General features: G+C 36.2%; 1 protein-coding gene across 1 annotated transcript; it reads right to left on the reverse strand.

The window, feature by feature from the left end:
• Positions 1-9,410: 9,410 nt before the first annotated feature.
• On the reverse strand, positions 9,411-27,936 carry LOC129005986 (protein mini spindles-like). Its single transcript, XM_054435066.1, has 10 exons — positions 27,903-27,936; positions 20,654-20,725; positions 19,126-19,319; positions 17,505-17,711; positions 13,477-13,648; positions 13,170-13,293; positions 12,490-12,719; positions 10,828-11,022; positions 10,073-10,253; positions 9,411-9,499 (listed from the first exon to the last, which is right to left on the reverse strand). The coding sequence occupies exons 2-10, from the start codon at positions 20,708-20,710 to the stop codon at positions 9,411-9,413; spliced, it is 1,449 nt and encodes a 482-aa protein (XP_054291041.1). The 5' UTR covers positions 20,711-20,725; positions 27,903-27,936.
• Positions 27,937-27,974: the final 38 nt, after the last annotated feature.

Below are 27,974 nucleotides of genomic sequence, written 5' to 3' on the forward strand. Positions count from 1 at the left end.
ATTCTTCTTCTTATATAAACATGTTTCATCAATGAAGGAGAATCATGCAGACACCATAAACCATATATTTTTTTAGTTCAACAGAATAATAAAACTGGTAGAAACTCAACAACAAAGTAACTTATTCTTCTTTTTTATTTATATTTATTTTATTTTATTTATATCTTCTAATTTATTTACCAAAAGATTTGACAACATAAGAAGTCAGGACTCCAACAAACACTACTCAACTTAGGTCATAAGCACAAGCATAATTTTACTTTTGTTGATACATTTCCTGTCATTAATTGTGTTTTTAACGGCAGTCAATTATCTCAGGAATTAGCATACAATTTCATTAGAAGTTTAGAGTTAGGATTTTATTGATTAAATGCCTTAAATTTCCACTATAGCCTTAAAAACAGATGTCAAAATTTTGTAGTTTAAAAACCTTAAAATTGTCTATTATTCCTCAGTCGAATCACACATTACTTTTGGGTTGTGTCTTTATGGGGGCACATCAAATTTGGATCTAAATAGCACTCTGGAACTTCAGATAAAAGCAATTGGAATCATGTTAAAACTAAAATCAAAAGAATCCGCTAAAGAACACTTAAAAGAAATAGGAATTATGACTTTTTTAGCTCATACATTTATCAAAGATTTATATTAAATAAAATCATGAAAGGGTTCCATCTTAGCCCCTCTTTATAACATATATACTAACAACCAACCATTGCCAAACGCTACACGTCAGTCGTATATACCGATAATATGCCGATGATATGGCGGTAGCGGCACAAGGTAGGAGTTTTGAAGAGGTGGGTGACTGACTATGACTCTAAAGAACTTTCCCAGTAATGACACAAATCACCTCAAGCCGCACCCTGCTAAGACTTAAGTTAAACACCTAAACAATAGAGAAGCAACCGTGAGTTGAATGTGGTCCGACCAAAGAAGAAGGACATTGTAGCGTTGGACTCGATTGGCGGCAAACACAACACCCGATTGACCCAAATAAAAGAGTTCTTTAAGATGGAATGTTTAAGACGGAAGAGAAGGTTTAACGCAAGTGAATGGGGAACACTTAATACACTGAAGACGTGCCCACAACAAACTAATAATGCCCAGGACTGCGGTGTGTTCGCATGCCTTTATGCAGACTTATTAGTGAAAGAGAAAACTCTAAAGAACCTCGAACACAAATCGTCGAGGGAGTTGCAGGACATTTTAAAAAGAAAAATCAAGTGGATGGGAGTAGATTTCAATAAACCAGCCGTTCGCAACGTCCTGAAACCCAAGACTGTTGGAAAACCCAAGGCAGTAAATGAAGTTGCTGGACGATGTTATATACGTGAATAATAAACCACAAGCATACGACGTTACCAAAATTTACCGCCGTAATAATAATATAATAGGCCTACTCAATCAACCAAATTTAGATTACTATCAAGCTTTCTAATAGGCTCAAACAATAACCAATGAAAGACGTTATTCCAAATAGCCTAGGTTGTTGCACAGTTGCAATAAACACCGATCCTCTTGACGCTTTGTAATTTCAAGGTAATAATAAATAAAATTCTAATAAATACCTCTCTAATTAATAGCAGATTTAAGTCAAATTTCATTATTGACTAAGTTGAGATAACCTACAATACGTACACTTACCGTTTCGATATCATAACGTCTGCCGATACAACTTTTACTTTCATCAAAGGCCGTAATTAAATTAGACTCCGACTAATCATTCTTTTATTTAAATTATCCTATAGCTGTGATTTGTTTTAATTACTGTAAGATTGTTTAAATTCATATTAAGAATAACTTTATACGGATGCCTATTTACAATCATCACTAACATAACCTCCAGGACATGACATTTGACAGACATCGGTACCCGGCCCGGTTTGAGAATTGAGTGAGAGGAAGTAAAACAATCACATTACGTCATATAGTTTTTTTCTGCGCGGTACGTACTCCGGTATCATGGCAGGGCGGGATTTTTGAAAGAGAGAAGACTTCTCTCTTGTTAACTCGGCTTTTTAGCTGGAAGAGTAGAGTCCTCAAAGCTACATTCGGCAAACACTACACTCGGCTTTGTGCTGGAGTTGGTAAGAGCTGAAAGTTGGCAACTTAAACTACAGATTAGGTTTTCTTTATTAACAAAATTCAATTTCTTTCTCAGGGGTTACATTATTGCGAGTTAGGGAATTCTTGAGTCATTAATATTTTGTGATATAATTTAAAGTAGATTTTTTTTCAATTTCAAGTTAAATATTTATGAATTGTTAAATATTTGCGAATTGTTAGTGAGAAAGATCACTGTGATAATCATTTAATAAGACTGAATGTTAGATTTAATAAATTTGTTGAATAAATATTTAATTGTTACAGCATAAACTCTTGACTTATTATTGTAGGGACACGCTCTCATCTCTCTAGACATAAATAAAGAAAATACAAAATCATAATAAGCTCAGATAAGAAACAACCCCACTCATTAAATCGGCTGGCAAAGAACCTCTCCCTGAAGATAGCTCATTGCTCTACAAAAATAGCTAGGGTAACAAAAATAACTAAATTTTGAGTTGGAGTGTTGTAAAATGGCGCCCAACGTAGCAGCTGATTAACCAACGTAGTGTACGGAGTAACCAACGTAGTACCTTGATTAAACTAACTAAAATACATACTTTGAATGTCTAGAGTCTGATAAATAGGTTAATAAATAATAATGGAAGATAACACCAGTCAGTATAACTTGCGTTCGAGTATCAAACCGAGTAATAAACTATTAGAAAGTAATGAAACTTTTGAATGTTTAACAAGACGAAATCCAGAGGAAAACCAAACCTTCACACAAAAACCGAGCGAAATTATAGGTCAGGAAACACACCCAAACTATGAAAATTCAATCCACGATAGTGACAGCACTAGCAGTGAGATCTTACAAATAGAGGGGACAGATGGGACGATAAATAAAACACAAAGAATAACAGAAAAAACACCATCAAACAGAGAAAACGACAGTAAACCATCCCAATCTCAAACTATAACTATGGACAAGATCTTGTTAATACTAAATGAAATGAGAGGCGAAATGAGGGAAACTAGAGATGAGATTAAAAAACTAAATGCAAAAGTAGATGAGACTAAATATGAACTTAGCTTTACCATAGATAGAACAATTGAACTATTAAAGAGACAGGTAGAAAACCAATTGGAAAAGGTAACTTACACAATTGATCAAAAAATAAATTATATTGATGATGATTTAAGGAGGGTAAAATCAGAAGGTGAACTAAGGGAGATAAAAACTATGCGCCGGGTGGAAGAACTTGTCGAATCCCAGAATGCTAACGTAGCACAAATGATAGAGACAATAAAAAGTGACTTAATAGGAATCACTAATGACACCATTAGGGAACAAAAATCAAAAGAAAGGTATATTGAGGCTACAAACAGTAAGGAAATAATTATCACATACCAAGGGTCCCCAGAACAGTCGTTAAAACACTTGCAATTTGACGGACGACAAACAAACCCAATGATATTCCTAAACAAGCTAAAAGCATACCTTAGTCGTGAAGAGAAAAAACGAACTAACATGATAGGATTTGAGGATTCTGATCTAAAGGAAGTACTTGAAGGAATTTTTATTGGTACCGCAGCTTCTTGGTGGCAAATCATAAAGGATAGTATAGGGAACATTGACGACTTTGAAAAAGCGTTCATAAATAAATACTGGAGTAAGGAGACTCAACGTGGATTAAAACAGAGAATAGAGATGGAAGAGTATAGGCCAGGAGGTAGGTTAAGTCGTACCGAATACTTTATGGAAAAGGCGGTTCTCTTACGTTCGATGTCAGCCAATACTTTGGACGAGGAGGAAATAATAAGCTTGTTGTCAGGTCATTTTGGACAAAAGATTCAGGATGCTTGTAGTGTCCAGGGCATAACCACTATCAGTGCTATGGAAAAATTGTTAGACCGTGAGGACAACGAAGAGAAAAATAAAAGCTTAAAATTTCAAAATAACAGCTCTAAGTCAAACCAAACTTACAATCAACAACGCAGTAAAACACACCTCGTTGGAAATGAAGATTACAGACACGAGATAGAACGTCGAGACAGATACAACAACAGAAACCGAACAGAACAAAACTATCACCATAGATATGATAGACCACAAGCACACAAAGATAACATCAATGGCGAAAGACCAAACTACAGACAGAGAAATAATGAAACAAGACCTAACTATCCACAAAAGGAGCCATATAGATATCCTAGTGAGGAGCAAAGAAGAGTATGCTCTATGGTGTACCAGGGAAATTCTCAACCAGTGCCTTTAAACGAGAAAGCACCGAGACTTTCAGAGAATCGGGCCCCAACACAAACTTGTTAGGAAATCTAAGAGAATGTGTAGAAGCCTCGGTGCACAACATAACCACACCGCCCGAAATTCAAATAAAAACTGGAAAAGAACCAGACATAAAGAATACTAACTTTGAAAAAATATTAATAGGAAATGTATATTGTGATAGAGAATTTCTATTAACAGGAGGTTTAGAAGTCCCTGAAAATTTAAATAGTAAAATTGTAAGATGTCCTGAAATAAAATTGAAATTACAGAACATAGAAATTAATGCACTGATTGACTCTGGTAGTAACGTAACTTGTGTGCAAACTGAATGGTTGGAAGCAAATCAAGATAAGATTAGTATAATAGGTCAATTACCTCTAACAAACGTAAATATTACTACTGCTACAGGTCAGAAAAGTAAACGTATAAATAAAATAGTTTTACTTGAAGCCACAATTTTAAATACAACTGTTATGCTCCAATGTTTGGTAATACCAAGACTAATAAGAGAAATTATACTGGGAATGGATACAATCAAAGAGTTGAATATGAACCTTGACTTTGGAAGAAATAAGATCTCAATTTACCATGGGAATCAAAGCATATCGGTAAACTTAGAGGAGGTCAGTAGTAAAGTTATTGAGTGCAAAGTAATACATAACAATGACAATCTTCACAAAGATTGGGATGAAATAGAAACTAAGAAAAACACAGCTAACAATAACGAAATCATGATGACAAGTATAAATACTCAGGAAAACTTAACAAGTGAACAGAAAGACAAGTTAACCGAACTGTTTTCAAAGTACAATGAAGTATTTTCCGACCAACCTGGCCGTTGCACAAAATATAAACACGAGATTAAGGTGAAACATGACAAAGCATTTAAGCAACAAACTTACCCAATCCCATACAAATATCTAGATTCTGTGAAAAAGGAAGTAGCTAGAATGGAAGGAGATGGAATCATAGAAAGATGTGATAGTCCATATATAAATCCCATTGTACCAGTTATGAAAAAATCTGGAGAAGTGAGAGTATGTTTAGATGCTAGGAGAATAAATGAAATTATTACCCCAGACTATGAATGTAATAGAGGCATAAACGAACTGTTATTCAAAGGAAGAAAAACAAAATGGTTAACCACTTTAGATCTGTCTAGTGCATTTTGGCAAATTGAGCTAGCACTAGAATCAAGAAAGTATACAGCATTTCAATTTATGGGTAAAACTTACCAGTACTGTGTTACTCCATTCGGTTTGAATACTTCTTCTGCGGCTTTGGTTCGTGCTCTAAGTTTCGTATTTGACGATGAGGTAGATGATTTTACCATGGTTTACGCAGATGACATTCTTTGCTACTCACCTGATTTTGAAACTCATTTAAAGCACTTAGAAACTATTTTCCTTAAGCTGAAGGGAGCTAACATGACAATAAAATTTGAAAAATCATTGTTCTGTAGAGATAAAGTCCCATTTCTAGGATATATAGTAACAGGTGAAGGATTGGAGGCAGACCCAAGAAAAACTGAAGCAATTTTAAATTTAAGAACACCAAGAAATCAGAAAGAACTCAGAGGATTCTTAGGCACAATAAATTATTATAACAGATTCGTTGAGAAGTATTCAGAAACATTACAACCACTTCTGGCCCTAACATCAAAGAAAAATAAATTTATTTGGACAAGTAAAGAACAGGAAGCTTTTGAAAACACTAAGGAACTTTTCTTAAAAACAAATACCTTAATTCACCCAGATTTGAATAAAGAATTTATATTACAATGTGATGCATCGGATAAAGCTATTGGTGGACACCTATATCAAATAAAGGACGATGGAACAAAAGGGGCTATCGCTTTCTTGAGTCGAGTTCTGAGGGGACATGAGCTAAACTTATTTACAACTGAAAAGGAGTTTCTATCCATACTTTTCTGTCTTCAGAAGACCAGACAGATTGTGATGGGAGCTAAGGTGCGCATAATAACCGACCATAAGGCACTAACTTTCATAAAAACTTGCAAATTGCTCAATTCACGATTAACTAGATGGGTCCTTGCTTTACAAGAATACCAATACACAATAGAGGGATGTCCGGGTAAAGATAATATAGTGGCAGATTCTTTAAGCCGCTACTGTAAAAGTGATATGTCACAGGAAAGAAATGGTGATGATGAACCAAAAATAGTGGTTGCAACTGTGAAAAGACAAGCAAATACTCAAACCATGTTAGACTTAGAAAATTTAAAAGAACATCAACATTTGGACCCACAATATAACAACATAATACAACAAAAGTTAAGAGAGAAGGATGGTGAAGTTTTACCAAAACCTTTGTTAAATTATGAAATAGAAGATGGACTTTTACTAAAGAAAAACAACAATGATGTATGGAAGGTTGTAATACCAGAAGTGTTAGTAGAAAGTTTGATATGGAGTTGTCACTTTTATTATTTACATTGTGGTCCTCAGAAGTGTTACCAAATCTTAAATGAGAGCTTTATATTCAAGAATATGACCAGGAAAATCAGAGTTATATTAAAGCGATGTGAAACATGCCAAAAATGCAAGCCAAATAATAAAACTAACTTTGGAGAAACAAGTGGTGTCAGTGTGACTGAAAAGAACGAACTTTTGGCCGTAGACTTTCTAGGACCTTTACCAATGGGAAGATCTGGCTTACAATATGTGTTTGTTGTAGTTGATGTGTTTACTAAATTTACTAAACTATTTCCTACTAAAAGAGCAACTAGTCAGATTGCACTAAACAAAATATTTTTAGAATACGTCCCTAATTATGGAAAACCAAAGAAAATACAAAGTGACAATGCTACACAGTTTCATAGCAAGCTCTGGCTAAACAAATTAAAGGTAGAAGGCATTACTCCAGTGTTTTCCCCAATTAGACATCCACAACCCAACTTAGCAGAGCGTATAATAAAAGAGACAAAGCGATGCTTAAGAAGTTATTGCCACAATAATCAGAAAACTTGGCCTGAGTACATCAGCATAATTAATGAGTTTCTAAATGAAGTACGAAACGAAACTACAGGTTTCACCCCAAACGAACTGCATCTAAATAAAAGGAATGTTAGATTTTGGAGCAATGTCTTAGGGTTACATAGAGAAGATGACCAGAATTGGGTAGTTAAGCTAGAGTTAGCAAAAACTAGAGCCGAAAGGAAGAAAGAAAACAGAGCTAGAAAATTGAATACGCAACACAAGATAACGGAATTTGAAGTGGGAGAGAAGGTTTTGTTAAAAGCTGCACCGATATCTAGAGCAATATTAGGTGAAACAAAGAGCCTTTGCCAAATTTTTGAAGGTCCATACAAAATCCATCAAAAGATTGGAAAATCAACTTACATTTTAAGTGACTTGAATGGTTTAAATATAAAGGGTCCATATCACACAGAAAGTCTGAAGAAATATTTTTAAAAAACAAAACCTGCAAAAGATACAAAGGAGGATGAGGGTAGTAAAAAAAAATAATAATAAAACACACAAAAAATAAAAATAAAATAATTAAAACAAAATCATTTAAAATAACATATAATCCTAACAGAAAACAATAACAATAAAAGCCAAATAAAAAAAAATACATATAAAATAATGAATAATAAAAAAAAAACTTTATGAAATGTATTATTATGAACACAACACTAATCTTCTTTTGAATTTGCAAAACAGATGATGGCAGCAGCTAGTTTCTACATTCCAAAGAAAGGAGGAAAGCGTCACCACGAAGCCTTCCGAAAGTGGCTGGCCAAGCTCCCACTTGACGACCCGAGACGAGTGCAGCTTGCTTCAGGCGTCAAGCCGAGAACGAAACTAGCGAATCTCCTGGAGATCAACAACAGGAAGCTGGAGGCTCAGAAGCAGCGAGAGGTGCTCGGTAGACGGTGCGAGCAGCTATCTGAGGAGGCGGACATCACTAAGTACGCCGATGTCCAAGCCAAGAAGAGGCTTACAGAAATGGAGAGGGTGCTGGGCTACCCTATCGTCGCCCGGAAGTATGTCTTGCATCCTTGCGACATACCACCAAAGGGACCCCCAACTGAAGACTCCAGCGACCGGGAGGTGCTGCGCATCCTGCACGAGATGAAGGTCCAGGAGCCCATTCAAAGGATTGATCCGGTGACCAGCATCTTCAGCCCGCCTAGAGCCCATCCTGAGGAGGACGTCCTGGAGATGGAATTAGAAGAGGATTTCACCCTGGAGTTTTAGAGGACTCTTCAAGACTCCAACCTAAAGACTGTTATGTATTATTAGTTGTAAGATTTCATGTTCCTATTAGTTATTTTATTTTTTGCTCATTTCAAGACTGATTTATCTAAATTTTTAAAAATTTTCTGTGATACTAGAATTTTGTGAAACTCGCAATAACAATTAGCTTCGTCACAAAATTGAGGGGACAATTACGACGTTACCAAAATTTACCGCCGTAATAATAATATAATAGGCCTACTCAATCAACCAAATTTAGATTACTATCAAGCTTTCTAATAGGCTCAAACAATAACCAATGAAAGACGTTATTCCAAATAGCCTAGGTTGTTGCACAGTTGCAATAAACACCGATCCTCTTGACGCTTTGTAATTTCAAGGTAATAATAAATAAAATTCTAATAAATACCTCTCTAATTAATAGCAGATTTAAGTCAAATTTCATTATTGACTAAGTTGAGATAACCTACAATACGTACACTTACCGTTTCGATATCATAACGTCTGCCGATACAACTTTTACTTTCATCAAAGGCCGTAATTAAATTAGACTCCGACTAATCATTCTTTTATTTAAATTATCCTATAGCTGTGATTTGTTTTAATTACTGTAAGATTGTTTAAATTCATATTAAGAATAACTTTATACGGATGCCTATTTACAATCATCACTAACATAACCTCCAGGACATGACATTTGACAGACATCGGTACCCGGCCCGGTTTGAGAATTGAGTGAGAGGAAGTAAAACAATCACATTACGTCATATAGTTTTTTCTGCGCGGTACGTACTCCGGTATCATGGCAGGGCGGGATTTTTGAAAGAGAGAAGACTTCTCTCTTGTTAACTCGGCTTTTTAGCTGGAAGAGTAGAGTCCTCAAAGCTACATTCGGCAAACACTACACTCGGCTTTGTGCTGGAGTTGGTAAGAGCTGAAAGTTGGCAACTTAAACTACAGATTAGGTTTTCTTTATTAACAAAATTCAATTTCTTTCTCAGGGGTTACATTATTGCGAGTTAGGGAATTCTTGAGTCATTAATATTTTGTGATATAATTTAAAGTAGATTTTTTTTCAATTTCAAGTTAAATATTTATGAATTGTTAAATATTTGCGAATTGTTAGTGAGAAAGATCACTGTGATAATCATTTAATAAGACTGAATGTTAGATTTAATAAATTTGTTGAATAAATATTTAATTGTTACAGCATAAACTCTTGACTTATTATTGTAGGGACACGCTCTCATCTCTCTAGACATAAATAAAGAAAATACAAAATCATAATAAGCTCAGATAAGAAACAACCCCACTCATTAAATCGGCTGGCAAAGAACCTCTCCCTGAAGATAGCTCATTGCTCTACAAAAATAGCTAGGGTAACAAAAATAACTAAATTTTGAGTTGGAGTGTTGTAAGACCTTATATCTTGGAAAATCTGTGGAATGTTATGTGTAAGTTGGTAATGTAACCTGATTCAAATTATCAAATAATTTAAATTGTTTACCAGATTCGTTAAGAGTCTTGAGCAGAACAGCGCTGAAAGCTTTAAGGAGTTTCTTGTTGAGAACCACAGGGGTGCACTTTGTGAAGCAGCGGGCCAGGAAAACCGCTGTCTCCGCCTTCACCGAAGGGTTCTTATTCTCCAGAGCTGCCAACACATCATCTTGAATGGCTTCAAGTGTGGTCTGCAAAGTTATAGTAGTGAAAATCTTTGGTTTGTTCCACTAGTGTAATGTGGTTGGTAAGTTTACTTTAACACAGGATCCCCACTAAAACTGGAAAATTAAATTCATAGGTCTTGTTGTCATAATCCAGTTTTATTCATAGTTAACAAAACTCGAGGTTCCTTTGTTTTAAGATTTTTTTGTGGGTGCCTTGTAAAAAATTATTGTTGACATTTTCCATGATCGACTAGCAAAACTTTTTTTTTTGTTTCAGAATCTACAATCAAATAAAAAAACCTACAAACAGTACAAACCTATTATATTAATACAAGAACATTCTAGATCAGAGACCACGATTACCAAAAACAATGATTAGAGCAGCAAAAAAAAAAAGTTAAAAGAAATACAAATTTTTTTATTTCTTTTTCTTAACTAAATAGTTGGAAGTTGAGAGAAACTTGTACCTCCAATTACAGCTATTCGTACAGTACAGAATTGAAAACTGAAGTCGCTGCTAGAAACTTATAAGAAAAAACCCTGGCATCAAAAAAATTGCAGTATAGATAATAATTATCTAACTCTTGTTGCAACTTACGCTAACATAGATCGCGTCAACTGCTTCTCTCAAAGCAACGACCACGTTCTGCTTCTTCTCTTTGAACTTCTCCAACAGTCCGGAGATGCAGGCGACTGCGTAAGGTTGAAACCTCTTTTTCAGCCCTGTGGCAATGGTGGCCAAACACTTGGTAGCTAAAGCGACTATAACCACGTTACTGTCCTTCGTTATCATCTAGAAAACAAATTTAATAATATATTACTTAACGTAAACATAAGGTTGTGAAAGTAAATTTTCTACAATTCCCTTATTCTCTGAAGACATGCTATATGAGGGTAATATATCAGTGTTAATTTGTGACCTTATATTGTCCCTTGGGCTCTTATTATATCAGGTAAGCTGGCAAACTCTTTCCTTTTATAAAAAAACATGACCAGCCACCTGGCTTTTCTTTAAAATAGAACCTTAAATGCTATTTACAGTCTTGCACTCAACAACTTTGGTCAATTTCATATCCTTTCTCAAACATGCAATATTAAGTGCAGTGTTTCTATAAGAATACTTGTAATCCTAGCCTTCTAATTTCTACATATGAAAAAAGAAAATTGACTTACAGATTTTTGTACAAGATAATAATTTTTACGCCACACTACATTATTTTGACGAACTTCCCATGCAAGGATTTTGTCCAGAAAACAGCTGTTTGCCGCCAGCTTATTCACATGGGGTTTCATTGCGTACTACTGTACTGTAATGAGTTTTACCGGACACCAATCACCTGATTATACTGTATTTAGGTGGCAATGAATGGTTAAAAACAAAAACGAGGTTATGACTAGTGATTTTTAGTCCTTTAGTTGGTAGAAATATATAAAGATTTGTACAGATTTAGTAGTATGGCATAACCTATTGTACATAAATCGTCCAAAATGTGTGTACCGGACTCGTATGGTAATCTCGACTTAGTCTCGCACAGGAACGACCACACACGTACAAACTCTTATTTTCAGGACTAGTAACGTAATATACTATTGTAAACAAGATTTTAGACCATGTGTGGGAATAAAAATTAGATGTGTAATAAAGTAGGTATTGACTCTGCCCCATTTATCTTTTTTATACTTTTCAAGATAAAAAACCAACTTAAAATTATTTAATTATTTTATAAACCGCATTACAGCACAGCAAGGTTTAAAGTACTATTTAAACATGGTATGTAAAAAGATCGCCCAGGTTATAACCAGAAATTACACGCAGGATAAAACAGGATATTAGCCTATGCTGAAGTGGGATGAAACGGGACTTTCTTGACCCAATATGCGAGACTTTGGTTTTGGTCTTTAGGAAACACTTATTAGGCCTAAGTATGATGACAACAAAAATAAAGAAGCCATCAAATGACAACTGTGTCCAAATCTATGAAAAACATTCACGTTGCAGCCTAGATTTCGAGTGTCTTTGTGTTTCGATGTGTATCGAGTGTCGATCGTCTTTAACTTGACTTGGCAATGACCAGTGAAAAGTCACCCTTGTGATTACAGTCTACATCGAGGCCAAATTGTTGGTGAGTAGTGTGTACTCAGTTTTGCAAGATCGTCACACTAAGATTACAAATCTACAATATGTGATTGTTTTGATTCATAAAAACTTCACATTCTACACAATGGTAAGTAATTAAAATGTAATCACATTCTACATTACCTTTTTCAAAGTTCGTACTAGCTCGCCGTAGTCGCCGTTCTCCAGTTTGGGGCCTCCTTGTAACAGCTGGTCCAAGGCATCCACCGCTTCCTTCCGTTCCTGCCACTTCTTGGCCTCCACTTTCTCGTAGAAATCTTTCGGCAGTCGGGAGAGAATGTCCACGGCTATCATGAGCTCGTAAGGGTCTACATCGCCAGCGCCTCCGTCATCACACTCGTCTCCTTCTTCTCCTAAAGAATAAAAAACTACCTTTATTTAGAGCATTTTTCAACATTTGAAACAACCAAGGTCAACTAAAATTTAAAAAAATACAATGAATAACCTTATAAAATTAAAAAGAAACGTAATAAAATTCCAATAGAGTACGCTATGTTACTCCAATTTAGCTTTAAACTATATTTATCAATTAAGTTTTTATGTTTTGTGTTCAGGTTGAAGTAAGGACATAAAATGTCTACAATCAAATATTGTTTTATAATAAAATTTTTCATTGCACAGAAATAAAATTATAATAGACAATACATAATGTCAAAATTAATTTGAATCAACATTCAATGATTAGATAGATTGTTATATTTGATTTAACAAACAAAGACACTTACTAAATCCTCAATAATCAGAATAATAACTTTTTCCTCAAAACACCATCGCCTGTTTAATCTAACATTGATAATACACACCGTCATCAGCTTCAGCTGTCTCAGCCGCAATCTTAGATTGTTTGGCTTGTTGCGAGCGAAGATATCTAGTTGGCGCTGCCTTTTGTCCGCTCACTTTGTCGAAATCAGGCTTAAGTTCCGTCATCTGTGAAGACAAAACAATTTCAATCTTAACAGAATCATCAACTTACTTGGTTGTTAAGAATGTCACTACAACAGATATACCTTCCAGTTCCATAAAAAAGAAAAAAAGGAAAGGTACGTTAATAGATAAAAATAAAAAGATGGCCTGCGTTAACACAGAAAATATCAGAATTTTAAATAATACCTGGATGGGTTTGAGGAACGTAAGCTGAGGATTCAGAGCGGCTCCGATCCATCGATACATTTCCACAACGAGCGCTTTGGTTTCTTCTCGTACTGTTTTGTCCCTGTCTTCAATCAACTGGGGCAAACGTTTCAAAATCGGTTTGATGGTGATAACTTTTATTCCAAATTCCCTGAAAATTGAAATGACAATTTATACCAACAATTACGCACCAAAGGCTAATATTGTAAAGTGATGTTTGGTGTTTTCAACCAAACTGCGATTGGAGATTTCTCAATCTGAAGCATGATTGGCTTAAAAAAATAATGTGTGCACTGTGCAGCTACACTATAAAGGTTATCTACATGCAGTGTGAGGTGAATTTTAACAGGACGTAAATGACCACCTTGTCAAAATGAAGTACTTACTACCCAACAATGTTTGGAAGTGTTCTGGGATTGATATTTGAAAAAATGTAGAAAAAAGTTGGGGGGGGGGGGGGGGCAATTAAAACTCACCCTGTATAATTCAACTCGAAATTCAAACCATCTTCATTCATAGAACTTCCTAAATATGCATGTTAGGTATCTCTAAAAATAAAAACTGAAACTCCAATGAAAAATATGAACAAACTAGCGCAAAGTGTTTATATATTATTAAATTACAAACAATATCTGGGTATTTGCACAAGAATCACTATTTCAAAAATAGGATTATTATGTACAAGGATAGGGATCAGCTAGCTTACCTGGTAGATAGAGTCCAGATTAGCCTTGATTACACATAAAACACATGACACAACACAGAAAAACTTAATATTTCGTCCCAGTTAGGGACTTCATCAGAAGGGAGAAGAAAGAAAACTGGCAGTTACAGTTCAAATTCAAAAGTTCCACAATAGTGTTGCCAACTGTTGTTTAAAATTACTGTTGTTATGTACATCTATATACACATATACTTCTATATATACATATGGTGGTTGATTTTTATAAAAATGAAGCTAGCTGAGGGAATGGTTGGGTGAATTATCTAATGTTAAGGTTAGGAGGGTTTCTGGAATCAGTGATGTATTGGTAGGCTAGTTCCCACCTTATGAGTAGGGAGCTGTTACATTGGTCTTTGGGGAGGGATTTTATGGCTTTTGTCGTGAAACATGTATCAAAGTCTAAGTTGTGGTTTGCTGCATGTATTGCAATGGGTTTGTATTTGTTTGTTTTAACATCCTGTCTATGTCCATTCATCCTTTTCCTAAGAGTTTGGGTGGTTAGGCCTATATATTGAGCTTGACAGAGTTTGCATTGTAGTTGGTAGATCAGGTTTTCGCTATTGCATGTTATGTGGTCTTTTATTTTGTACTCTTTGTTGTACGATGTGCTGGTGAAGGTTTCTGCAGGAATGTTGATGCCACAGGTCTTGCATTTGGTTTCATTGCATGGGTAGGAACCTGGGGGCAGTCTTGGAGGTGGTTCAACGGACGGGTCGGGTAACTTGGGATGGACTAGGATGGTTTTTAGATTGGCAGGTTGTCTGTAGACTATGGTGGGGGGTTTTTGGAAGAGATCTTTGGTCTGGGTGGAGCTTCGAAGCATGTTGTAGCCGGTTCTCAAAAGGTTATTGAGCCTGTTGAGGCCTGGGTGGTAAGTAGTCACCAGGTTGACATCGTAGGTGGTTTTGGTTTTCTTAGGTGGATTGTCGGTAGCATTTTGGGCCGCTTTTATTTGCGAAGAGACTGTTTGTGTCGGGTATCCTCTATTTTCAAAAGCAGTTTGGAGTTGTTTGTTGTAAGTTATCAGATTCTTCTTGTCGGAGTTTATTCGTTTCCCTCTTAAGGCAAGACTGTAGGGTAGGGAGCGTTTGGTGTTGTTGGGATGGCAGCTGTTGTAGTGTAGGTACTGTTGGTGGTTGGTGGGTTTGGTGTAGACAGATGTGGAGATTGAGCCATTTTTCAGTTCCACCATGACGTCAAGAAAGTGAACCGCAGTTTCAGATAATTCCCAAGTGAATTTCAATGTTGAGAAAGTGTTTAGGCTATTTAAAAAATGGTTGAGGCTATTTTCTCCATGGGGCCAAATGACAAAGATGTCGTCTATGTATCTGAACCAACAAGTTGGTTGTAGAGTCTGTTTTTGCAGAAAGTCATTTTCAAGTTTTCCCATAAACAAGTTGGCGTATGAGGGGGCCATCCTGGTACCCATGGCAGTCCCTTTTATCTGCAAGTAGTGGCGGTCCAGGAATTGAAAATTATTCTTTTCAAGGATGAATTTGGTGAGGCTGATGATAAAGGAAGTCTTAGGGAGTTCACCTTTAGTTCTTTTGTCAAGGTAATGTTCAACTGCAGCAAGTCCGTGGGCGTGGGGGATATTGGTATACAGGGATGTGACATCTATTGTAGCTAGGATGGAGTTAGGTGTGAGCTTGTTTGTAACTGAAGAAAGTCTAAGAAGGAAGTCTGTTGTGTCTTTGATATATGATGGGAGATTTTGTACTATAGGCTGGAGATAGGTGTCCACATAAGCCGAAATTCTTTCTGTGGGAGAACCGCATCCTGAGACAATTGGTCTACCTGGTGGTGGGAAGGTATCTTTGTGTATTTTGGGGAGAATATATAATTTTGGGGTGGATGGGTTTTCTGGCGTTAGCAGTCTGACCGTTTCTGGGGTAAGCTGGTTCAGAGAGGCATTCCGTTTGATGAGGTCTTGAAGTTCCGAGTTATAGCGTTCTGTAGGGTTTTCATTCAACAGTTGATAGGTTGTGGAGTCTGAAAGTTGACGATCAATTTCTGCAACATAATCTGTCTTGTTCATGACTACGGTTGTGGAACCTTTGTCGGCTGGTAGAATCACAATGTCTTTATTGTTCTTCAGATCTCGCAAGGCTTGCTTTTCATCCAAGGTTAGGTTGGGTTGGGCAGCCTCTTGGACTGATTTCTCAAAGGAAGGATCTGATATGTTTTGGACTATGAGATTGATAAACTGTTCTATTGGGTGGTCCGGTGGTAACGGGGGCGGGTCAAAGTCAGATGGTGGTTTGAATTTATTAAGCGATGTCATAGTGGTCGAGTCTGGTGTCGGAAGATTTTGATTGGCAAAATGATTCTTGAGTCTAAGGCTTCTTGCCATGGTCATCACATCTTTGATGAGTGTTTGACGCGTGTTTTATGTGTAATCAAGGCTAATCTGGACTCTATCTACCAGGTAAGCTAGCTGATCCCTATCCTTGTACATAATAATCCTAATCAGCCAATTGGCCTTTCCTTAACTCCTAACCTATTTCAAAAATAGGTTTCCAGATCGAAATCTCAGTTCTAATAGCCTCAGGCATAATGTTTACTAAAATGGCATACTATGATAGTGGTTTAAATACCTTATTCATGCAATCCAATTGTTGTCTCCACAACTAGTTTCAACCTGCTAGGAGGTCATCATCAGGTGAGTACAAGGATGAATTACTTCATATGAAGGTCGTCAGTAACAGTTTTTGTTTTACATTTACACAAACACACGACGAATAATAAACACATAGTGCGCACACATATACGGCCGATAAAAACATTGAACTTGACAAGCGGACCCGTGTTGAGAATGCGAAAGTTGCGTCTAGACTGTAGGGTAAACAGCTGGTCAAGCATCACGCGCATTTTCTTATCGCTCGTCGGTTCCATATCGGCCGTATATGTGTGCGCACTATGTGTTTATTATTCGTCGTGTGTTTGTGTAAATGTAAAAAAAAAACTGTTACTGACGACCTTCATATGAAGTAATTCATCCTTGTACTCACCTGATGATGACCTCCTAGCAGGTTGAAACTAGTTGTGGAGACAACAATTGGATTGCATGAATAAGGTATTTAAACCACTATCATAGTTATTATTCGCAATCCGGAGGCTACCCACACCATAATGAAAATGGCATAGTTTAATTGATGTTATAAGCACAGCTATTCATTCATTGTTGCTTTACTTATAGTGTGACAACGAAAGAAAATTGGGGTGCTCTCACTGCCTCACCCTGTGTTATTGGATCGTTACTTTTTCTGAACCTTGTACTTACTTCAGACCTTGGATGATAATGCTAATGCAGCCTGTGACAATTTTCGGATTCTTCTGTTCCGTTCCCTTGAGCAGTTCTTCCAGAACTACTTCATGCTTCTCGATCTCTACGTACATGAGTGCTATTTGTCCAGCCAGTTCCTTGGTCTTGGCTTTAGGAGCTCCGATGCATTTAGCCACTAGCCCAGACATTACATCTCCTACAGTCCTGTAGACAATATTGCAAGTGATTAAAAAAACTGTTATCGCCACTCGACACAAGTTGTTCTTCAACTACGCAAGTAAACATCAATAACATCCTCAATCAAGGCCCCATTAGAAAAACCGGCCATGCTGCATAACCATGACGTCACACTGGTGGATAGATTCACTGCCATATCCCAAGTTAAAGCTTGCTGTTTGTAAGATTTTAACAGCAAGATTAAAAGTACAACTATCCACCACTGTGACGTAGTGTTGCGCTACCCGCGCTGCAGCATGGCCTGTTTTTCTAATGGGGCCTTGTCTCAACTCTGCAAGAAAACATCAAAAACCATCCCAGTACCTATCAAATTAATTTATAAACCGATAATTAATCTGAGATTCATTTAAGGTGTATTAAAACGTTTTTGTGCATTTAGTACTTAATCCTCGATAGGTATTGATTGCTGGATTAATATTTAATGAGCCAATACCAACAGTTTATTTAAATCAGCAATTTTATAAATAGCTTGTGCCAGGTAAATCGTTAAGTACCGGTACTAACAAGTACTAATTCTTAAATTCATTTAGATAAAAATTCTAACCCCTGTTTGAAAAATACTGATACAAAAATTATGTTAAACCAATTATGGAATGTTGATTCTTTGTTTGAAAATTTTAAAATTGAAGGGAAATGTCTTAAAACAGGACTAATTCTCAAAATTTGTGAAGAAAATTTTGAACCTTCCAGATGATTTGACGAAAATCTTCTACAAGTAGGCTACATTATAGTAACCCCCAAATACCCACTAGGCCTAATACACACAGAAACGTAGCTTATAGACCTAGTTATTCAGCACTCATTATGATTAGATAGCCTTAGCCTCTGTTTGAAATTTATTAGGCTATTGGTGAAATTGGGTTTATCACGTTTAAGAGGTTATTACGAACACTAGGAAAAATATAAGTTTTCACGGCGTTGAGGGAAACTATTCCGGTTTCTGATTCCCGTCACAAACGCTTCCATACAGTCACTAAGTTACCGGTCGGAAACGTGAGCTCAGTCTTGGTTAAGCCAGCCTTGTGAAGTTGGCCCATTTTGTTCATACCCACATTTGTTCTAACCTATTGTATTGTTTCAGAATTCATTTGGTTTTTTGCATGCTATTCATTCTGACTACTATACAGTTATATGTATGGTTATTCCATGCGATTTTCCAACTTTAGCTGGGTTTGTTTTTACTTTTGTTAAATGTCTTGGGTACCTACTTTCTCCCCTGTGGGCAGGATTCAGGGTTTTCCTTAAATTGTTGTAAAAAATTGTTTTTCACTTATCATGATGGAAAATATCCGCAATAGTTCTTTCAAACACACAATGTACACAAAAATACCTAACACCAGATTTTGTAAAGAAACTGTATTAAAATAAAATCATTACTTACTTTCCCGCCACAGCACTGTTTTCAACATAGGCTAGAACAGCTTCCAAACCCTTTTCTTGAGCGAGAGCATTGCTGTCGACAACCATCTTCTTTAACAGACCTAAGAACTTGTTCCATTCTGGTGATTTTTCATCCGCTATTTGGTTAAAAAGTTTTTTCGCCTCTTCGTAACCATTGACTCTGGCTTTCCACGCCTGAAAATTTGTGGGAAGACACAAGTTACTTTCTTACTGTGCAACATACAACACACTGTAGCCTACTCTAAAAGTATTTCTAAAAGTGTTACCATACATCCGTTTACAAAGCAATAACAGGCCTACTACAGTAGACCCCCTCTTAACCAACCCTAATGGGACTGGACCTAGGTCGGATAAGTCTACAGGTAGGTTAAAACGGGCAATCCCCAAAAAAATAACAAAACAAAATTCTATTCTATTGGAATTAGGCTACATATAACCTTTATTGTTCAAGTCCTACTTGCATTATTAATGAAATAAACTACACTTCTTTTTCACATTGACAGAAGAATTACATGTAAATAAACGCAAAACACAGTAAAGTAAAATATTTTCTGTGTAAAAATAATAGTTGTAGACAAGAGTCAATAAAAATTATTATTTTAATAACTCTGCTTAAAAGTCTATCGTAGTACAGTACCTACAGAACTTTTTGTCGAAATTAAAGGTAAGTTACATGCAACCATTTTGTTACGAGACAGGATGTTTATTTTTAGCCTCTCACTGGAGGCTACAACCTTGGAGTAGTTAACCCCCCTCCCCTGCCCTCCCAACAAGTTGTGTTGTTTGTTTACTCTAGCCATAAGATAATTCTAGATTATACCTATTACAAAAATAGCAGTCACATCCTGTGGAGATAAGCGTATGGTTCTCATCGCCGAGCGTGGGAGCGGAAATGACGAGATTCCTAGAAAGCGGTGGTTAAACCAAACTGCTCTCAAAGCAAGGTCGGTTCAAACAAAACTAATATTTTACGATCGAGGGTGGATTATCCGATTGATCAGTTAATGCCGATGGCCCGATAAGAGGGGGTCTACTGTAATTCAAATGGTTTCCCATTAAACTTAGGCCCTAGGGTGTGATCACCATTTATTTATTTATTCATTCATTTTCAATGGTAAAAACCATTTTTACAATAGCAACAACATAAATTTATAGATGCAGACAAGTTAGTCTTACAAGCAAACAGTGGTAATAGTAATTAAACAATTTATTTTTAATGCAAACAGGAATAAATTCTTCAAATGTAAATAAAATACTCTTTATTTCAAAATGTCAAAAATAAACTGTCTATAAGGGATGTAGCCTTTACACAACATTAAAAACAACAATATTAAATTTAACGACACTGATAAAGATAGGGCAACCTATTCTTAAAATAAATTGTTTTACTACGCTTTCTTTAAGTAAAGGACTGGCTATGGCTACAGCTGTTCCAATTAATCATGAGCTGATAATTAATGTTGAGAGTTACAAGGTTTAACTTAAGTAAATGTTATTTGTTGGCCTACCTTGTGTACACATCTGTCTTCTATATTCAACTTCAAGTATTCAGTGTCTTCTTCCATTTTTTTTTATTAAATCTGCAAAAGTCACAATTTTTAATATAAAGAATTAATACCACATTTTGTTTCAAATGTACAAGAAAATTGCAATAAAATATATCCAATTAGTCTATTTGCTAGGCCTACAAAAAAACATGCATAGGTATTAGCTTAGCAGTTCTAAGATAAAAATAAATGGTGTGTGGTGGCAAACACTTAAGTTACTATTGTACAATATTCACAATCAACACGTACAGGCTCAACCGGAAGTGAAAGTGATTTGTTAACAAGTCAAAGAAAAAAAATTCTTAAGTCCTAAAGATCGTTACACCCTTCCCAGTCAAATATTGAATTAAAGAAAAAATTGAAAACTCTATATATCTTAATGAAAAATTTCTAACCTTAATATAACGTCGACACTTCAGATCAACTGACTGGTTATGTTATGATTCATACATGATTATGATTCAAGTTATGATTAGATGATAGGACAAGTTTAGCTCCATTGAAACTGTTTTAGGAAATTAATGAATCTGCAGCCTCCCATCCAATAAGTTACATCGCAATTAAATCTAACTTATTGACATCTTTAGTACAGCCTTGGGGTAGGTAATAGTTCTGCAGAGATCATGTTTTATAAGTTATTATCAGATTAAATATTGATATAACTTAGGCCTATATTGATTTTGATTCGGTATATTAACATTAAGTTACAGAGGCTAGAATTTAATTTTACAAAAACTATTAACAAACCATTACACTGAAATGACCAATTGCGTTTTTCAGTTTACGCCCCTTTTGTACGACCACTATTTGTTCCTGGTATATGACCTTGATACTGTCATGTGCGTAAAGTGTCCTTAAGTATCTCGTGACTATATGGTATTACGCTACGCGGCCTAATTTTCCTAAGAAACGGCCGGCCATAGATTTTAACATGAGTGGTTTTTCAATTTACGCCTCTTTTGTATGACCACCATTTGTTCCTGGTACCTATATGACCTTGATAATCATGTGCGTGAACATGTCCTTTATTACATGACTACAGTAGACCCCCTCTTAACCGACCCTAATGGGACCAAACCTAGGTCGGATAACTCAAAAGGTCGGATAAAACGGACAATCCCTAAAATCATAACATAATGAAGTGCTATTCATTTGGAATTATATAATCATTATTTTGAAATCATAATTGCATTATTTATCAAGTAAACTACTCTTATCTCCTTTTTCCTATTGATAGAAAAGTCACAAATAAACACAAAACACGGTTAAGTCAAATAGGCCTACTTTCAGTGGAATATATTATAATACTAGGCAAGAGTCAATAAAATTCCTATTTTAATAACTTTAGTACTGTAACTAGCTGTAACCCGCGGGCTTTGCCCCGTTTAACTTCTTAATTTTCAAGATGATCTCGTTCGCATGGCTCAATCACGTCCTGGTTGAAGTTCGTTCGCTACGCTCACTCACCTTTAGGTTGGAGCTCGTTCGCTACGCTCACTTGCCTTCAGGTTAGCTCGTTCGCTACGCTCACTCACCTTTTTGGTTGCAAATTAGCTGTTGTCATAAATGTAAAAGAAATAATAGTGCTGCACCCTGTTGGTAATCCTTGTAACTTTAATGCTATTGAACATCATAGAACAGAACCAACTTGTTTAATTGAAACAGCTGTTAAGATTCATTAATTCCATTTCTCATAAGGTTAACATGGGAAACTCCAGAGCCACTGGGGCGGAGCCTATTGGACGGATCACGAAATTGATGGTGTATAAACCTATTCCATGACATTCTACACGTATGTACCAAGTTTCGTGGCAATCGGTTCAGCGGTGTCCGAGTTTATCACCCCCAAACAAACAAACAAACAAGTATATATACAAACATCCTCTTTTATAGATATAGATTTATTAATTGATGCTTTACAAATCCATCGTAATACGGTACAGAACCTTTTGTCAAAATTAAAGATACAAGCAACCATTTTGTTACAAGACAGGACGTTTATTTATTGCCTCTCACTGGAGGCTCGAGGCACAAAAACTATCTTGACCTTGGAGCTGTTAACCCCCCTTCCCTGCCCTCCCTACAAGTTGCGTTGTTTGTTTACTCCAGTGATAAGATAATCAGTTCTCAAAATCGTAACACACTTTATTATGTTGGTACATTTGCCGCACAGACAACAAACAGATCAGATGCGCTCGAGCTACGAACGATGATGACAAACTGACAATAGGCTGTGCTATATTTTTTGTGAGCAACACAAAATAACTTATTCTTAGTCATATCCTGTGGAGATAAGCGTATGGTTCGGCTCTCATCGCCCAGCGTGGGAGCGGAAATGCCGAGATTCCTAGAAAGCGGCGGTTAAAACGAGCTGCTCTCAAAGCAAGGTCGGTTAAAACAAACTGTATTATTTTACGATCGAAGGCGGATAATCCGATTATCGGTTAATACGAGGTCGGTTAAGAGGGGGTCTACTGTATATGGGTATTACAAAGGTATTACACTGCGTGGCCGTATTACAACATAATATGCTGTAAGAGTAAGTATTTTTCTGCAAAACGGCAAGCCATGGATTTTTACAAGCGCCCGCACTACTTATTGCTGAGTTATTGCCAGGTTCACACACGATGGTTTTAAAGAGGTAAAAAAGTGGTGTAGCTTAACATAACAGTGGTGCGATCTTCACCTCACCATCTTAGCTTTTGATGAAATTTGGTATACTGGTAAGTACATCCAATGGAGACTAAGAAAAATACCAAATTTCAACCTAATATCTCAACTAACTACAGTTTCAAAATTACGCATCCTTAAAAGTTTACAAAAAACGCTCAAAAACGACCCATTAATGAAACTTTAAACTACTCTAGCATCTCTCAGAACCAAGCTAGAAAGATGGATGAGGTGTCATTTTGTAAGCCCTTTCTAAAAATATAGGCCTAGGTCACAATAATTTTTTTTCAAATTCCAAATTAAAAGTTAAACTTAATTTATTTTTTATATGACGCTTTAAAAATTTTGAAAAAATTCTCAAATAGTCTTTGTTAGTTATTATTTGTTGATATGAATTTCATGCGATCATTAAGTTATGGGTTCATAGGCTACCTACCAAAAAATGCATTTGAAAACATTCATATTTCCATGATAATAATATTTGACTAATTTGTCTTGTGTGGGTCAAAATCTAAGATGCTGTTGTATTAGAAGAATATTGAGGAATTCATATACGGTATGGGAATCTACAAAATAGGTAGGCCTATCTCTCTACCTTCTCTACATATTTACAACCTTTTTTAAGCTACCGGTATAGGCCTACTGTGCCAAAGGCATGGATTACATTAATATATTTAATGCCAGCTGGTTATAATTAATTTGTTATTGTTTTGAACTTATAATTGTTACTATGAAAATACAAAAACTGTGAACCAAACTCTCAACTTATTTCAGTTTTATCTAACTTTTAATCTTATAAAACTAACTAACTTTAAACTTGAACAACTAACTATTTGACATGGTAGCAGAGCTGCAACGATCCACCTGTAACTGATATTTATTTCACTTATTTGTACTGTCCAACTTCAACTGAACTTTGAACATGACGACTCGACTAAGGAAGAAGGCTGCCACTCTCACGGCACGTGTGAAGTCTACCCTTGCAGAGGCGACTACACTGCTTAACGCCGAGGACCCTTCGAGGAACGCGCTACTAGCGACGCTGGCAACTCTGCAAAACTATTCAGCTCGCCTAGAAGCCTTGATGGAACAGATTGACTTAGACACAGCCAACGGGTCGGCAACTGTGGAGGGTACCGACGACGCCGAGGACCTTTTTGGTATCGTACTTGACAGTGAGCAAGTAATATCAACCTTGAAGGTAAGACTAGAAGCCTTCAACACGAAAGCTATCAATGATCATGCCAATAATTCAAATGGTCTTTCGTCCGAGCGAGTGTTGGAAAATCCACGCAGTTTAGTACAACTGCCTAAACTAATCCTTCCCATGTTTGAAGGTAACATTCTTAAATGGCAAGAGTTCTGGGACTCGTACAACTCTGCCATTCACAGTCAGCAATATTTAAATAAAGTAGATAAATTCAATTACCTTAACTCCCTTTTGCATGGAGAGGCCAAACTATGCATTGCTGGTCTACAATTAACTGCTGACAATTATGACGTTGCCATTTCTTTACTCCAAGAAAGATTTGCTAACAAACAACTCATAATCAATTCGCATTACAAAGCCTTGATGGACTTAAGTCCCTTAAAATCGAACGACACTGGAAAACTTAGGAACTTATTCGATGTTATTGACAAACACATCAGGTGTCTACAAAACTTAGGCGAAGATACCAACTCAAATTTCTTTTTTTCTCTGATTATGAGGAAACTTCCTCTGGATATAGTTATAAAAGTAGAAGAAAACAACGTAGATAATACTCTTGATGCCACTAAATTATGTAGTATAGTAAGAAATATAATCGTAGCTAGAGAAAAGTCACAACTGTTATTAGGTTTAGGATCAACAAAAACTTCCATCCCACCATCAGAAAACGGAAACTACTTTCGTACCTCAGAAAAAGATAATTTTTCAACTACACAGGCCCTTCCATCGACCGAAAACAGAACTGCAACCTGTATTTTCTGCAAAGACGCCCACTGGAACGACCAATGCCAGAAGTATAAAACTGTAGAAGAAAGAAAAAGTAAGGTTAAAGGTCTCTGTTTTATTTGCCTGAAGAGTGGCCACAACTTAAAAGATTGTAAGGTAAGCAAACCTTGTGTATATTGTAAACAGAGGACAAACCATCATAGGAGTCTCTGTCCCAAACGATTCCTTCAAAACACTAAAAGTACTGAATCCTCTTCTGCTAACTCTATTTTTTCTAAAGAAACTTCCCTGATTTCGGCAAACGAAAATGCAATTTTACAAACTGCAAAAGTATATGTTGTGAATGATGACTTGTCCGAACCTGCTCGAGTTCTGTTTGACACTGGAAGTCAGAGGTCGTATATTTCAAAGGATCTTGCTAAAAAACTTAAACTTGAGTGCAATAATACACAATCTTTATCAGTTTTTTCCTTTGGTAATACAGAAGCTAAGACCATTGAAACCCAAACTGTTACTGCCGGTATTAAACTACTTGATGGTAACTTACTTAAGGTTAACTGTAATGTCGTACCAAAAATTACCGGAAAACTTCATGCTTGCACTACAATTGATGTCAGTAAAATCAAGAAACTCTACCCCTCATTGAACTTTGCCAAAAACCAGAATGAAGATCCTGAAGTCGATCTTTTAATTGGGAATGATTATTACCTAGATATTATGACATATGAAAGAATAGAGTTAAAGTCTGGTCTTTATCTGATCGGTTCCAAAGTTGGTTGGATTGTAAGCGGTAGACAAGCATTAAGTGAGAAAACGGACATTCATCATCACCTTGGATATTCATCCTCCTTTCACACTATAATTCAACCCACTAACCATTTTGAAATGAAGAAGAACTTTGAAACGCCTGACTCTCAGACAGTAAAGGGTTTGAATGTAAGGAACTTGCGGAGCATAGAGAATTTAGAAATCCACGACTATCCCTATCAGAATGATGACGCCATAGCTTTGTGTGGATTTAATGATAAGGTAAAAATGGAAAATGTTAGGCCTATAATGAAATGTCCAGAGTGGAAATGTAACCCTGCAGAGCCGACTGAGGAGAATGGACCTGAAGAAATAGGTATTCTAACTGATGCCTCCATAAACAAGATCGTAGGAACCCCATTTGAAAAAGACTTTGGAATAAACTACTTACAATCGGAAACTGTTCTCGTGAAGTCTGAGGCAGTTATAAACTCAAGACCACTTGTTGACACATCCTTCAGTGAATCATGTGTAACAGACGACATGATTACTACAAGCCACTTTTACAAGACCTTACAAGAGATTACTACAAGACCTTACACTACTTTTAAAAGTGAGAGTTCACCTATGAAAGGACCTTGGGACGTTTGGAAGAAAATCCCACCTTGTGGGAGATGGAAGAAGCGAAAGATGGTAGAACTTCACTCAAGTCGAGACAGAAAAATAAGAAGTGCTACAGTAATTCTCAGCTCGAAGAAGAAAGTTGTACGTCCCTTAAATCTCTTATATCCACTAGAATTAAAGAATTATTAGTGTTTGTCCTTCGCCCGGAGTGTGCCAAAGGCATGGATTACATTAATATATTTAATGCCAGCTGGTTATAATTCATTTGTTATTGTTTTGAACTTATAATTGTTACTATGAAAATACAAAAACTGTGAACCAAACTCTCAACTTATTTCAGTTTTATCTAACTTTTAATCTTATAAAACTAACTAACTTTAAACTTGAACAACTAACTATTTGACACCTACTGTTTTTCTATATGTCTAGGCTACTGTTGCCTGAGAAAAATTAGCCCTTTTCTTGCATTATTTTAGCTGGTTGAAATTTATGTTCATAAATATACTACATTAATGAAGTATGAGTAAATTAATAATTATATTTTGTGTAACTATCAAGATTTAACTGATAGGCTAGTGAGAGTAGGTGACACAACAAGTTGCCTCCAGTACTCTGTAAGCCTGTCTTAACCTGTAGCGGTGTGCAGGATGGAGACTGTCACTGCTGATAATTTTTCAGAGACAGTTCAGCATTTAGGAGACTTACGGTTGACAGTGGAATCTGAACCATCGTATGACAATCTCACAAATAATAAATATAGCCTAATAAACTTTGTGAATACCTCTACAGACATTAACTTAAAAAGTTGTCAGGTCAAGATCCATTTCTTCAATTTTTTAAGACAAATTACCTAGGCCTACCAATTAGTGTACCTGAATTGAATATTAGGTTCGCTTGTTTAGTAACTTACCAATAAAATACCAGTAAATCCTGCTTGGATTTATAGGCCTATCCTAGAAAAGTGTACTAATATCCCAGTGAGCAACCTTATATTAATGACGAATAGCCCTTAAGGATCACGACAAGTTTTTGACAGGAATAGCCTTGGCCTAGAAAATGCAGATGTCAACTTCAAGTTAAATAATTTTAGTAGTTCACATACGTATTAACGAGGAATTTGTTTTAAAAAGAAAATATACGCCATGTAACTTACATAGTTCCTAACGTGTCGTTTAAAATACTAAACAATACAGATACAGTAAATGTTGAAAATTGGGAGCCTACTTAACTTACCGATCAGTCAGTAGTGGAAGAGTGGAAGTGGCCGTGGGTGGGGGGAGTAGTGGAGTGGCCGTGGGACGTTTT

Source organism: Macrosteles quadrilineatus, unplaced genomic scaffold (assembly GCF_028750875.1).
Source record: "Macrosteles quadrilineatus isolate MER2022 unplaced genomic scaffold, UCM_ALF_1.0 Scaffold_51__1_contigs__length_872494, whole genome shotgun sequence".
NCBI lineage: Eukaryota > Metazoa > Arthropoda > Insecta > Hemiptera > Cicadellidae > Macrosteles > Macrosteles quadrilineatus.